Source organism: Globicephala melas, chromosome 12, assembly GCF_963455315.2.
Source record: "Globicephala melas chromosome 12, mGloMel1.2, whole genome shotgun sequence".
Classification (NCBI taxonomy): Eukaryota; Metazoa; Chordata; class Mammalia; order Artiodactyla; family Delphinidae; genus Globicephala; species Globicephala melas.
The window spans coordinates 64,412,612-64,427,484 of record NC_083325.1 but is presented as its reverse complement, the minus strand read 5'-3'; the positions used below and the strand labels follow the sequence as shown (position 1 = coordinate 64,427,484).

At 39.7% G+C, this 14,873-nt stretch overlaps 1 protein-coding gene across 2 annotated transcripts in view; it reads left to right on the top strand.

Moving 5' to 3' along the window:
- Positions 1-14,873, top strand: part of TTC27 (tetratricopeptide repeat domain 27) — a 174,434-nt gene that overhangs the window by 105,041 nt on the left and 54,520 nt on the right. For both annotated transcript variants that reach the window (XM_030857980.2, XM_060309262.1), the window contains exon 13: positions 12,070-12,297. In XM_030857980.2, the coding sequence (XP_030713840.2) occupies positions 12,070-12,297 (228 nt within the window). The remainder of the gene's footprint in view (positions 1-12,069; positions 12,298-14,873) is intronic.

Below are 14,873 nucleotides of genomic sequence, written 5' to 3'. Positions count from 1 at the left end.
TCAGAGGAAAAGACTGAGTTAGACTATGCCCAAAGTTGTTTGAGCTGTACGCACAACACACACACACACACACACAAACACACACACACACTTTTAAAAACCTGAAGCTATTGTCAGATGGCCAAATCTAATTCATAGTACGACTTTAAATTCTTAGCCTGCCATTTATTGGTCCCCTTGGAGCAAACCTCTACTTGTTAAGCCTAATTCTGTCATTTCTGTCGTCCTCAAATGCACTTGTTATAATTAGTACCATCTCTGGGTCTAGAGCTCATTTCCCCACCTTCATTTTTTTGCCAGGAGAGCTTCCTGTAGTTGTTGGTCTACCAATTCCCCTACCTACATACTGACCAGATGCAGTGTCAGATGAGGGCCACTCTTACCGCACATTAGAATTTTTAATTCCTTCCTCTCATTCACAAAATCAAGGCCCAAATCGCAGCCAGGAAGGGCAGTTTGTTTTGATAATTCCTTCTGACTCAAGTAGGAATAATTTTCTTGAAATGTTTTATTTTTCTTTTTATTAGATACTGAACTGAACTTTCACCCATATTCTTTACCCCAAATGCAGGGCCTTGTCTCTGACAGGGTGCTTCCTGGAATCCTAGTGTGCTTCGGGTAGGGTCCCTGCTTCAAACCCGAATATCCCATATAACAGCTTGTAGAAAAATATACCTTCATAAATGTAAGTGAGTCCCAATATGGCATATTTTTCACTATATTAACTTTTTTCTTGCATATATCTAAAATTCTCAGTTACCTCTCAACACTGGACTGTTTGATCAAAAGGTACATCACCAGGGTACGGAACTTAGGCTGTCAGTTTTGCTCCTCGGTATTTTTAGTCCTAAGGAGAGTCACTTCTTAGGTGTGATCACTTGCATGAGAAGGGCCTGTGAAATTCAGATTCTGCTGTATGACCTCTCTGTTTGCTAGGACTAACTTGTTGTTAGATCATTCCTAATTTAGTCATGCTCAGTGTTGATGTCAGCCAGAGCATGTCCCCAAAATGTTCTCCCTTTGTTCTCAGTAGGAAGAATCTTTTATGTCTCATTTAGAATCTGAAGCCCTTTGTGATTTCAGTGTTAGTTTCAGTTGAATTCATCCAACATTTATAGAGTACCTGCTCTGTGCTGGGCAATGGTATTCCAAAGATGAGAATGAGAAAAAAAGTTACCTCCAAGGAGCTTATAGTCTGATAGTGCAGATATTTGTGAGCAGAATACTTTAGTATAGTGTGACAGATGCTAAGATGGAAGTGTGTAGATTCCAAGTTCTACTTGGCCAGCAAAATATTTCTCCCACTGCTATCCTTCTATAAAGCAACATTCTACTCAGTTTGTATCTTGTACAGATTCTTTCTCTGAGATCTACAGGGCCTCCTCCTGTGATTCCACACATTTTCATAAAAAACCGATGTTTGGTTGAAATCAGCCTTGAGTGGAAAAATTCAGCTTTAACCTTGTAGCATCAGTACTTTTCCCCTTTGTCCTTACTTCCTCCAGTCCTGTTACATGAACACCTGGGTTACATGAACACCTGGGTTACATAAACGCCTGTTTAACAGTTGACAACAGCAATTCTTCTGTCTTTGGAGAAACTGTACACAGTGACTAATATGATTATTTATAGAAAATTTTAATGTTTCTAGAAGCTGTGTCAAGTTTCTATCCTTCTTCCTAGTAGTGAAGCCTCAAGCATCTTGCTTTCCAATCTGGTTTTCCAGTGGAGGGATTGAGAAAAAACACAAACATTAGTTTAGGGCTTACTGTGTGCCTGACAAAATGCTAGGTACATTTCACATCTAATTCTTCATCTTAATTTTTGGATATAAATTTGTTATTTATTTGGCTGAGTTGGGTCTTCATTGCTGCGCGCGGGCTTTCTCTAGTTGCAGCGAGTGGGGGCTACTCTTCATTGCGGTGCGCGGGCTTCTCATTGCGGTGGCTTCTCTTGTTGCGGAGCACAGGCTCTAGGCATGTGGGCTTCAGTAGTTGTGGCATGCAGGCTCAGTAGTTGTGGCTTGCGGGCTCTAGAGCACAGGCTCAACAGTCGTGGCACACGGGCTTAGTTTCCGCGGCATGTGGGATCTTCCCAGACCAGGGCTGGAACCCGTGTCCCTTGCACTGGCAGGTGGATTCTTAACCACTGCACCACCAGGGAAGTCCCTCACAGATCTTCTTATTGTTCGAAGTCTATAGAATGAATTATGCAACACAGTTTTCTAGGGACATGTTAGGGCCCTTTTGGTTTTAAGAGAACCAACATATACTAGCTTAGGCAAAAAAAGGAATTTATAGGTTCATGCAACTGAAAATTCTAGTAGACCCATCATGATAGCCGTATCCAGGGGCTGAGATGATGTTGTCTCTCAAAGAGCCAGACAAGATGGCCCCTGGAAGCTCAAGGTTAGTAATCCCATTGGAAAAATACAGTCAACTCCATGGCTGTAACAGAAAAGTTCTGAACTGCCTGAGGCATGTGCCCTTGCCTCTGATAGGCCCTACCTGTACCACATGGAATGGTTTCCCCTCAGGGAAGGGGAATCAGAAGATCAGAGAATAGATGCTGAGCAGGAAAAAGAGCAGTTGATGTCCACTGTAGGGTGGGAGTTTAATTTTCTAAATCTGGAGTTGGAAGAGGTATTTTGTTTGGCTTACATAGTGTTTTGAAAAAAAATTACAGTAAGCATTTTCAGGCAATTTCATCTAAAAATCTAGATTTCTTCTCTTAAAGAATCAAATGATGTGGAAACATTGGGGCAAATTCCCATATTCTTGTGCTAACTGGCTGGAGTTGAGGAGTGGCTCCTTCCTTTGTATGTTCAATCGCCAGCCTACTTTATTCATTCTCAATAATTGGCAAGAATCTCTGGGCATTTGAGTGAGTGACCCTTGCTCTAAGCACTGCAGGTTTTCCTGGTAGAGTAAGGAGAGTGTTATTCCAGCCATAATTCATAAGGTTCTGTGTAAGTCTTGGCTGACTTAATTTTATGCTGAGATTCACTGTGCCTAGTCATTGCTGTAAAGTTGTATTAAGAATAGTAATTAGTTGTGTGGAATTACAAAATAAAATAGATATGTAAGATATGTATATATGTGTGGGTAAGGGAATGGTCTTTGAGGTTTGCAGGTTCCTGTAGGCACCCCAGGTTCATTGCAGCCATTTGCCACTTGAAGTATGCCTTTGCATGTTTGGGAATGTATTTTTATCCTACTTCATAGATGTTAAGATGACAAATTTCTTGTATTGTGTAAGAACATACATCTGTGTTTTCCAGTAGGGAAGCCAGAAATACCAAAGCTTTTCACATTCTGTGAAGATTTCTGACCACCCACATTTTGACACTGCAGAAGTGATATTACAAGCCCTTGTGCTTTATTTATGTTCACTGGGCACATCTTTTTTAGTTCTTTATTTGGTAATAAATTATATAAATTGAGTGGATAAGTGGAGGAGGGAAGAGAAAATAGAACATGTTGGAGAGAGTGAGGAAGACTGAGGGTGTGACTAATTGAAGAGAGCAAATATATTGCCTGCAAGCATTGCCCTTGGGGGAGATCAGTCTGTCGGCAGGATGAAGAGGTGTAAGTGCTCAAGGAGAAAGAATTGACTTATCTAAAGAACTGTGGGATAGGAATTTGAGGAAAAAAGAGGCCCATTTAGACTAAGCAGAGTCACTGCTCTAGTGTTTCTTACCTTCTTCTGGAAGCTGCCCCACTCTTGCCCTCCGGACCCATCTTCCAGAATTGATATTATTTATTATTGATATATAGGCATTTATAACTGTAAAATTTCCTCTAAGCACTGCTTTCACTGCATCCCATAAGTTTTGGCATATTATATATTTGTTTCCATTTATCTCAAAGTATTTTCAATTTCCCTGTGATTTCTTTTTTGACTTACTGTTTATTTAACAGTGTGTTGTTTAATTTCCACATATTTGTGAATTTCTCAAATTTCTTTGTTACTGATTTCTAATTTCATCCCATTGTAGTTGGAGAATATCCTTTGTGTGACTTCTACACTTTCAGATTTATTGAGACATTTTATGACCTAACATATAGTATATCTTCTGGAGAATGTTCTGTGTGCACTTGAGAAGAATGTGTATTCCACTGTTGTTGGACAGAGTGTCCTTTAAGTGTCTGTTGGGTCTAGTTGGTTTATAGCATTGTTCAAGTCTTCTATTTCTGTCTTCTGTATAGTTGTTCTATTCATTATTAAAAGTTGGATATTGAAGTCTCCAAATATTATTGTTGAATTTGTATTTCTCCCTTCAGATCTGTCAGTTTTTGCTTGGGGCTCTGTTTTTAGGTGAGTATATACTCGCAACTATTCTATCTTCTTGATGGAGTGAATATTTATCATTAAAATATGCCTTTCTTTGTTCTAGTAACAATTTTTGTCTTAAGGTGTATTTTGTTTTATATTAGTATAGCTACTCCAGCTTTCTTTTGGTTACTGTTTCCACGATGTGTTATCTTCCTTTTTATTTTTAAAAAATTTTCAATCTGTTTGTGTCTGAATCTAAAGTGTGTCCCTTGTAGACAGCATTTAGTTGAATCATAATTTTAAAATCCTTTCTGCCAATCTTGGCTTTGATTGGAGTATTTAATCCCTTTACATTTAATTTAATTACTGATAGTGTAGGATGTATGTTGGTCATTTTGTTTTCTATATGTCTTTTTTATTTCCCCATTACTGCCTTCTTTGTGGCTAAATGGTTGTTTTCTACTTCTAGTATACCATTTTAATTCCGTTGTCATTTCTTTTACTTTTTTTTCTTTTTGAGTTTCTTAGTCCTTGTACTAGGCATTATTTAAAATAGCAGATTTTAAGTGTCTTTTAAGTCCATCATATGGACATCCTCAGGGATGGTTTCTACTTTTTTTTCCCATGTAAGGGCCATACTTTCTTGTTTCTTTGTGTAGTTTCAGATTGGTTAGCTTAATGGTCAGCTAATGATTGGACAGAAAATTCCTTAAATGCCTAAATTAAGAAGTCTCCCAGTCTTTGATGGTGGGCTCTAGGTGTGTGTGTGTTGGGGTACGCTTTCAGCACTTAACCAGGCAGTTGACAACTCTGCCTTAGCATTCACTAACTGCTTGTGCAAAGCCTCAGGGTCATCCTGAGGTGAGAGCATAGGGCCTTCTCAGGTCTTTCCTGAACATGTGCACAGCCCTACACATGCATGGACTTCTAGATTCCCACCAATATGGTGGAGTTTTTCAAAGCCCTTATGTATATCTCATTCCTTTATTTTCCTTTAAGTGTTTTGTATAGCCTATTGTTTGCCCCAGCTGTTACTACCTCAGGCAGCTGCAGAATTAATTAATTGTCTCTAATTGTTTTTGACAAAGGGTAGTCACTGGACAAGTTCAGAGTTAGGTTAAATAAAGACAGCTTTGCAAGTGGGCTCTTCCAGGGAACCACCAGACAGTTTTCTGGGAATGAAACTTCAGAGGAGCTCCAAACCCATTTTGTTCCCTCTGGTGGCTGCTGGGAGTAAGAGGATCAGGGAAAGAATCATTTAACGATCCACTTGAAGCATTGGCACAAGTGCATCAGTCAGAACTTACAGGGGAATCTGAGAAGCCACGTACTTCTAGCCATTGCAATGGGAGGATGAAGAAGGAACTTGTGGAGAGGTCTGTGGAAAGCTGTTGGATCTCTGTAGCTACAAGCTCCGTGGGTCCAAAGTGAAGTGTCTTATGGTGGGCCTGGGATTGCTATTGGTTGGCAGGGTCAGCAAGTGGAAAGACAAGATGGACACATAGAGCATGGTCAAGCTGGGATCTTCAGGACATCTCTGCCTCTTGTTTGATGTCATATTTAACCATGACAACCTTCCAAGAGTAAAGGATGTTTGTTGCTTTACTTCTGCCTTTCAAATCCTTAGCAAGTTTCCCTTCTGACAAACTCTAACACGAAATCAGAAGGGAAAGGGATTTTAGGAAACGTAGTTCCCAGCTTAAGCAAGTACATAGCATGATCTGGTACATATGACTATGCAGTGGTTTAGTCCTTTTACTTGGGAGTTTACTTATTTGGAAAGTGACAAACTACTAATAGGCCCAGAGTATTGTATTTTTTAATACAATTAATTATTTTTTATTTTTTTGGCCAGTTTTTTGGATCTTAGTTTCCTGACCAGGAATCAAACCCACTGGACTGCCAGGGAATTCCCAGACACAGAGTATTTTATAGATTGTGTTGTATATGTAAAGAAGAATTTCTGATTTGGGGGGAAACGTACAGTTTCTTCAAAAGAGGTTTAGATATTGAAGCATTCTTAGGGCATATAAGAACAAAAATAACTAGAAATAATAACAAAAATAACACATAAACATTTATTTTACATATCTTGCTTTATTTAATAGATGAGTTCCTTCTAAGGAACGTATAAAATGAATTTTTATAAATGAAAATTTTCCTAATAACAAATTACAGTGACAAGAGTATATAATTTCCAATTGGTTTTTGGTTGACATTGGCATATAATTTTTTATTTTAGTTTCTTGACCTTTTTTATTAGCATGATGTCATCAAGACTGGTAAGGCCTAATGGAATAGTGAGACAATCAAGGTACTTGCAGACTGAATTATACCATAAGTCTATGAAATTCTGAGGAAAGACAGGGAAGTCTACTTTTCTCTGTGCTAGTTAAAGCCCACTGCATTTGATGTTGCCTGGCTATTGGGTAGAGAAAAATGTATTTGTTGTATCAGTACCTGCTTAGCATATGTCAGGGGCTGTGATTATTTGCTACAGTAAAGAGATCATGTCTGGAACAGTAGCTATAATTAGAGCACCATTACATTAAGTTTATAATAATCTATGACACTTTCCAGGACCCGTCTGTGTTCTCAATTTAAATGGGTAGGTTAAACGGCCCATGCACACACGTACAAACACACACACTTTGCAGTGTCTCTCAAGTTTTTGATAGTGGTGCACATGTCTGTGGTTTGTATAGATAATGCGGTGTTGCTTTGGGTTTTCTCTTTTAATGAGGAGAAGCAGCTTCAGAGGCTTTCACTTGGCCCTTTATTGGCCCACAGTAGCACTCACTGTGGACTCTGCTTGTTGCTGGATGTATGTAATTCAGCTCTGTATTCAACTAGGGAAGTAACCACTGGGTGGGTTCGGGACTTAGTCCATCCCATGGTAGGCTTAGTATCTCCCATAAACCCGCTAACTCAACATGGTGATATTCTGGGTCCCCAGGGATTAGCAATAACTAAGAGCTAATCAACCCTGAAAAGAGGAGATATTTCTTTTTCCCCAGGATAAAATTACCTGGTAAATGGTTATAATTACTTATTTAGGGAAGAAGAATTGTGGTATACACGTGTTATGTTATCACAGGGTCCTTTCTCACCAGTACTGAGTTGCTTGCTTAGGTATTTGTTTGCTTATAAGAGGCTCTGAGTCTGTGAAATGACTCAGGGATAGGAATTGGGTGAGAGACAGTGTGTCAGCATGGTGATTCAGGTCAGACATCTAGTCTCCAAATCTAGATTTTTTTTTTTAAGTCTTACGTAGATCAAGTTGTACTTAGTTGGCTGTTTATCTAATTTGGTTAAAAATCTTTATGATCAGTTGGCCATCACCTATGATCCATGCTAGTCACACCATTCTCCTTATCACTCTGGATGTGCCTGTTACAAAGAACTATGTTCGTCTTGCTTCCAGGGGCTATCAGCAAGTCTCTGCTACCTTGGCTTCTGATCATCCCCACTGAAATCAGGAAGCCCATTTAACAGAAGGACCTCTCGGCTTTACCCCCAGCTTACATAGGATATCTACTATAGCACTTTTCAAAATGCTGATACTCCCAGGTATAATGTATTTCTCAAAGTCAGGGTGAAAGGAGTATCCCCTTGGCCTTAATGGGGGACACAGGTAGGGTGGGTAACAGGTTGCAAATGCTAAATTAACAACAGCCTTTTCTTCTGAGTTGTTGGATTCTTTCTTCCATATTACACCAAGGAATTTTTGGCATCTCAGCCTTCGTTTTGGCCATGTTTGAGTCTAGGTTTTAGTCAAGCAGTTGAGCAAATAGTTGGAACCATCCCCAGCTGCTTGAGTTAGAACTGTGAATCAAAATTTTCTGATGAGTGTCTACATTAAGCTGATTTAAAATTATGATCCTCTTTGTCTATGGTCTAGCTCCCTTAGAATCTTTTTCCACATGGTCCCAAGGTTTTCCCTCTAGAAAGTAACAAAATCTTGCAGTTCTTTTTGTGTATAAACCCATTTACATGTCTGGAGGCAATGAGGGGTGGGAGGGGTTAGGTAATAGGAGAGAATTGGCATTCTCTTGCAAAGTAACTCCTTGAGGTGTAGTTGTTACACTGTCCTTAAGCAAGGTAGCACTAGTCTTGTCAGATAGGGGAGGGTTGCCTCTGCTGGCTTAGGAAACTCCATAGAATCTGGGGGTTTTCTGTTATCTGAATCGTCCCAAATGTCTCCATTTAAATTCTTGGGTCTTGCTCTTTTATAATCAGTGCCCTCTTCTCCTGGCCACGACGAAGTAACTGGCACTAGAGTAACCCTCTCGCTTTAAACAACTGTTGCAGTTATTATTGGTATATAACAAACCACATCAAAACATAGTGGCTTAAAACAATAGCAGTTGTTTATTTCATTGTTTCTGGGGAACAGAAATTTAGAAGGCCACTTGTGACATGAGAAAGGTGAGGTGATACAGTATTAACTCTAAATGAACTTAGATCAATTGAAGATGCACACGAGTAGCCCTAGAGCAATCATGAAAATTTAATAAAATGATGTGTAGCTAAGAGGCAATAGAGGAAATAAAATGAATCAGTAAAGCATATTTGATTAACCCAATCAAATGCCCTAACTTTCACATAGAACTAGTGAAACTGAATTCATCCTATATTGTAATTCAGCAATCCTACAAGAGCAATGCCTGCATCTGATTTTTGCCTGTACCAGCTTGGCAGCGACAAGGAAAACAAATTCTTTTAGGAAATTATAGAAATTCCCTGGTTCTCTGGCCTTGAGGATTTAAAACACTGAGTGTCATTTTCTCTTTTTGAGCTGTCCAGTGAACTTAGGAGCAGCTGACCTACCTCACAGTCTTGTGCTCTCTCACAGTGTCCTGTCACTCAAACTGCAAAAGCCTTGCATTAGATCGGTGCTTCATTCTAAGTTACCGCAGGTGATAATTTAAGTAATCCTTTCATCACTGGATGTCATGGACTAGTGACGTTAAACCCTGTCATGATCACTGGATCCTCATTGTCTTCAACTCCAACCAGATCAGATAACCAATCACAAAATTTCACGTTTTTTTTTTAACATTTTTATTGGAGTATAATTGCTTTACAAAGGTGTGTTAGTTTCTGCTTTATAACAAGGTGAATCAGTTATTCATATACATATGTCCCCATATCTCTTCCCTCTTGCATCTCCCTCCCTCCCACCCTCCCTATCCCACCCCTCTAGGTGGTCACAAAGCACCAAGCTGATCTCCCTGTGCTATGCAGCTGCTTCCCACTGGCTATCTATTTTACGTTTGGTAGTGTATATATATCCATGCCACTCTCTCACTTTGTCCTAACTTACCCTTCCCCCTCCTTCCCCGTGTCCTCAAGTCCATTCTCTAGTAGGTCTGCATCTTTATTCCCATCCTGCCCCTAGGTTCTTCATGACCTTTTTTTTTTTTTTTAGATTCCATATATATATGTGTTAGCATACGGTATTTGTTTTTCTCTTTCTGACTTACTTCGCTCTGTATGACAGACTCTAGGTCCATCCACCTCACTACAAATAACTCAATTTCGTTTCTTTTTATGGCTGAGTAATATTCCATTCTATCTATGTGCCACATCTTCTTTATCCATTCATCTGTCGATGGACACTTAGGTTGCTTTCATGTCCTGGCTATTGTAAATAGAGCTGCAGAGAGCATTGTGGTACATGACTCTTTTTGAATTATGGATTTCTCAGGGAATATGCCCAGTAGTGGGATTGCTGGGTCGTATGGTATCAGTATCAAAAAAACAAACAACCCAATCCAAAAATGGGCAGAAGACCTAAATAGACATTTCTCCAAAGAAGATATACAGATTGCCAACAAGCACATGAAAGAATGCTCCACATCATTAATCATTAGAGAAATGCAAATCAAAACTACAATGAGATATCATCTCACACTGGTCAGAATGGCCATCATCAAAAAATCTACAAACAATAAATGCTGGAGAGGGTGTGGAGAAAAGGGAACCCTCTTGCACTGTTGGTGGGAATGTAAATTGGTACAGCCACTATGGAGAACAGTATGGGGGTTCCTTATAAAACTAAAGTTTCACTTTTTTCAGGAGTGTATTGACAGCAGTAACTTCTGTACCCAGTTACTGTAATGGTCACTGTTTAATTGCAGAACACAGAATCCACTCTAGCAGTTTAAAGCAGAAGTGGGAGAGTGTGGGTTTCGAGTTTTAGTGATGTGCTGTCAAGAGAAATGCCTCAACTACACTGTGAGGTCATTTCAGCAAAAATCCTGCTGTGGCTACAATCTGTTATACACAATTTGGTTGAATACATACACGTATATACATAAAAATAAATATATTAAATACAAAGTATATTGAAATGTACCTACTGAAAATATATCGAATACAGAATTATAGTTAGATACATTAATAACTGCTGTATTATCTGTGAATAAAGGAATTACATGGATTATATTTGAAAACTTCATGTTTATTTTGGCCGTTTAGGACTTGGAATTGTTTTCTCTTAGAACCTGTTTTATAAATTCTGGTTTCATTTTCAGACTAGCCTAAAAGACCTACATAACCCATACTGTATCAGAAATGCAAAAGAGGCCATAGCATCCGAAGACACTTTTAGAAGCACAGCCGTCTTTTAAAAGATTTCACAAAAATTAGACTGCTTAAGACTTAAATTATAGATATGTTGAACCTAAAGAAAATAAGATATACAGACTTTAAGATTGCCAGCCATGCAAGTTAGGGGGTCTAAACTACCATTCTAGCTACCAAAGGATGGCTTCCTGGTTATCTCCATCCACTTTGGCCAAGGCTGTATTGGCATATTTGGTGACCCCACTGCTGTTTATGTGGAAGTATTTGTATGTGAGGATGGAAAGTAGAGCTGCTACCATGCGTCTTGCCCTCTGTTGAAATTAATCAGAAATGGGGGTGGGGGTGGGTAACAGACATGGGTGGGGGAAGTGAGATGGTATATGTCACAAGTACAGAGTTAGCTTGGGTGACAAGGTGAATCCGAATTGTGGACACATGAGAATAATACCCAAGCCATGTACTGAGGATGGTCTTTAATTTCTACAGTGAATGGACTGTCTGGAAGCAGGTCTCATGTTGGCAAGGTTTTTTTTTTTTGTTTGTTTGTTTTTTTGGCCACGCGGCACGGCATGCAGGATCCTAGTTCCCCAACTGGGGATCGAACCGTGCCCTCTGCAGTGGAAGCACGGAGTCCTAACTACTGGCACCAGGGAATTCCAGCAGGTTTTATCTGTGAGGTGTGATGTAGTTCGGTTAAGAGGTAGGTGCTTAGCAGTGCCTATTAAATTGTACCCTCTCCCTCCTTTTATAAATTTTTCAGCGATCCCAGGCTCCTGAAGCATACCATTTTTAAAAAGGGAAAACATACTTTTCATTGCTATTGGGTGGAGGTGAACTGAAGGCTCTGCTCTAACAAATGGTCACAATGGTGACAACTGGAGCAGGGAGCAGGGAAAAGGGGAGCTAAGTGAATCCCCCCCAGTATCATGAAGTCAGCCTCTCCTCGGGGCCTTTTCTTGAGGATTCCAGAGGCCAGCAAAGCGTGTTCGCCTCTTACTTCTTGTTCCTCTGTTACTTGTACCATATTGATCTCCTACTGTTCCTCTCTTTTTCAGCCTGTGTGCTAGATGCATGAAATAAGCAGGTCATCTCAAACTTTGAAAATAAAATTTTGGATCATGTGACATAAAAGATTGTATATGTGCTAAAAAATAGGCATTTGTCACTGTTCAGCAATTTAGTTATTTCTGTTGTTATTTCTAGGCAGAAGAAATCCTCAGGCAAGAGCTGGAGAAAAAAGAAACACCAAGTCTATACTGCTTGCTTGGAGATGTCCTTCGAGAGCACTCTTACTACGACCAGGCCTGGGAGTTGTCTCAGCACCGCAGTGCTCGCGCCCAGCGCTCCAAAGGCCTCCTCCATCTGCGAAGCAAAGAGTTTAAAGAATGTGTGGAGTGCTTTGAACGCTCGGTGAAGATTAATCCCATGCAGGTTAGACAGTTCATAAAGCCTCATCTGCTCTTGTCTTTCTTTGATTTTGACTTACTGAATGAACACCCATTTTCTTTCATAAAGACTGGGGAGCTCATCTGTGAGCTAAGGACCTAGCCTTTAGAATACTTCTTGCTTGTCACTAAGAGTGGACAGGTTGCTTTTCTCTTACTCGCTTTCTTTTGTGCTTCTTTTATTCACTTTTCTGTTTCATTTTGTTATTTCTCTCTGTTAACTGTCCTTAACACAAATACAGCTATTAAAGTTAGGCTCCATTTTGAGTAGATATACTAGGAAGGAAGTGAATGAGAGTCAAAATTACAGGCAGTGAAGGACTCTGCAAGTAATTGTTGATGTCAATAATGAAAGAAAAACCTTTATATAAAAAGGGTAACATATAGAATGGGTAGTTGATCATTTTAGGGAAAAAAAAAGTCTGTATTTACATGCACAGAAGCATTTTTAAATGTTTAAAAAAATTTTTAAGATTTGAAAAAATAATGCAAAAGGAACCTGGATCTTTAAAATAAGTAAGTGCAAGATAAATCCACAGGAGAGGACCTAATTTTGAGGGGAAAAAGATCAACCTATTTTGTATTTCATGATATTCAGTTAGTTAAATGGTTTTACTCCTAGAAATGTTCATTTTTTTTAACCAAACTTTCTTTATGACTGCTTTCCCAATCACCAAAGTCACACATACCTGTCAACCATCCTCCTGACAAACATGCACACCGACTTAGTATAATTTTAGTTATAATACTAATTTAATATCAGCCACTAATATTTACTGAGTACTTACTATGAGCCAGGTACCTCTTTGGGCACTTTGCCAGTATTTGAACCCAGACAGTCTCACTCCAGAGCCAGCAGTCTGTTCTTTTTTAAATTGTGATAAAAAGCCTGTAACATAAAATTTACCATGTTAACCATTTCTAAGTGTACAGTTCAGTAGTGTGAAGTACATTAACTTTGTTGTGTAGCCATTGCCACCACCCATCCCTACAACTCTTTTCATCCTGCAGAACTGAAACTCTGCACCCAGTAAACAGTAGCTCCCGGTTCTCCTCCCATGACTCTAGTCCCTAAAAACCACTGTACTTTCTGTCTCTATGAATTTGGCTACTCTAAGTACCTCATATGAGTGGGATCATACAGGATTTGTCCTTTTGTGACTGGCGTATTTCACTTAGCGTAACGCCCTCAAGGTTCATCCATGTTGTATCGTGTGTCAGAATTTTCTTTCTTTTAAGACTGAACGATATTTCACTGTATGTACATACCAGTCATTTTATCCATTCATCTGTCGATGGACACTGGGTTGCTCCTACCTCTTGTCTGTTGTGTAGTGCTGTAATGAATGAGGGTGTGCAGAAAGGGTCACTTTTGAACTGGGTAGACTTGGGGCATATCTTTTACATTGAAAAAAAATCAGAACACATTTTTTTTTTAATGACAGGTTGAGCTAATTGCTTACTTTCCTCGCTCTGGGTAGTGATTACAATGAGAATCTTTCTCATCTGTAGGCTGGTGAGAAGCCTGGAGAAGAGAGTAGGACAGGTGGGAGTACAGAATATCAGCAGAAACTGACAGTTGCATTTCGCAGCAAGAATGCTTACATAGAGTTGGTTGTTGTTGACAACTTGCTCTATCTCAGAGTTCTCAACTGGGGACGATTTTGTCTCCGAGTCCTTTGGCAATGGTGGGGAGGTGAAGGGGTGCACTACTGACATCTAGTGGGTAGAGACCAGGGATGCTGCCAAACATCCCATAATGCTCAGCACAGCCCTCCACAATAAAGAATTATCCCAGCTAAAATGTCAGTAGTGCCAAGGTTGAGAAACCCTGCATTAACTTGATTATCACTGGACACTTTTTTTTTGGTAGAAAATAGAACTCAGTATTGTGTTACTAAAATTTTACTTTTATGGAAAACTGTATCATATCCTTGCTTATCTGTTTAAAGTTTACCCAACCACAGCTGCCATAAGGAGTGGGGAAAATAAATTCCCTCCCTTAGCCTCCATTGCCTAAGTTAAATCACGCACATGGATTGTTTTCTCAAGCACACAGTCTCTTAACGTCCAGCCTTAACATTGTCCTCCTGCCTCACTGGCTACTCCTTCTCAGTCTTCTTTGCTGGTTCCTAGGGCTTAGTCGTTGGGCTGTATATCTCTGTCTACACTCACTCCCTTGATTTAATCTAGTCCCATAGCTTAAATACCATCTGTATGCTGACAACTCCCAAAAGTTTATTTTCAGTCCTGTCTTCTCCCCTTAATCGTAGACTTCCGTATCTCACTGCATTCTCAGTCTCCCCATTCGTTACTCTGACTAAACATTTCTAATATCCGAAATACTGTTCTCCCCCTCCTAAAAGCTTTTGCCCCCAAGATCATCCCCGTCCCTGTAAGTGGCAGCCTGTTTGGTCTTGGAGTCATCCTTGATTTCTATTTCCCTCATATCCCACATCTAATCTATCAGTAAATCCTAGGAGATCTGCCTTTGAAATATATCCAGAATTGGACAACTGCTTGCTACCTGCAACCATTCTGGTCAAATACCCATCACCTCTC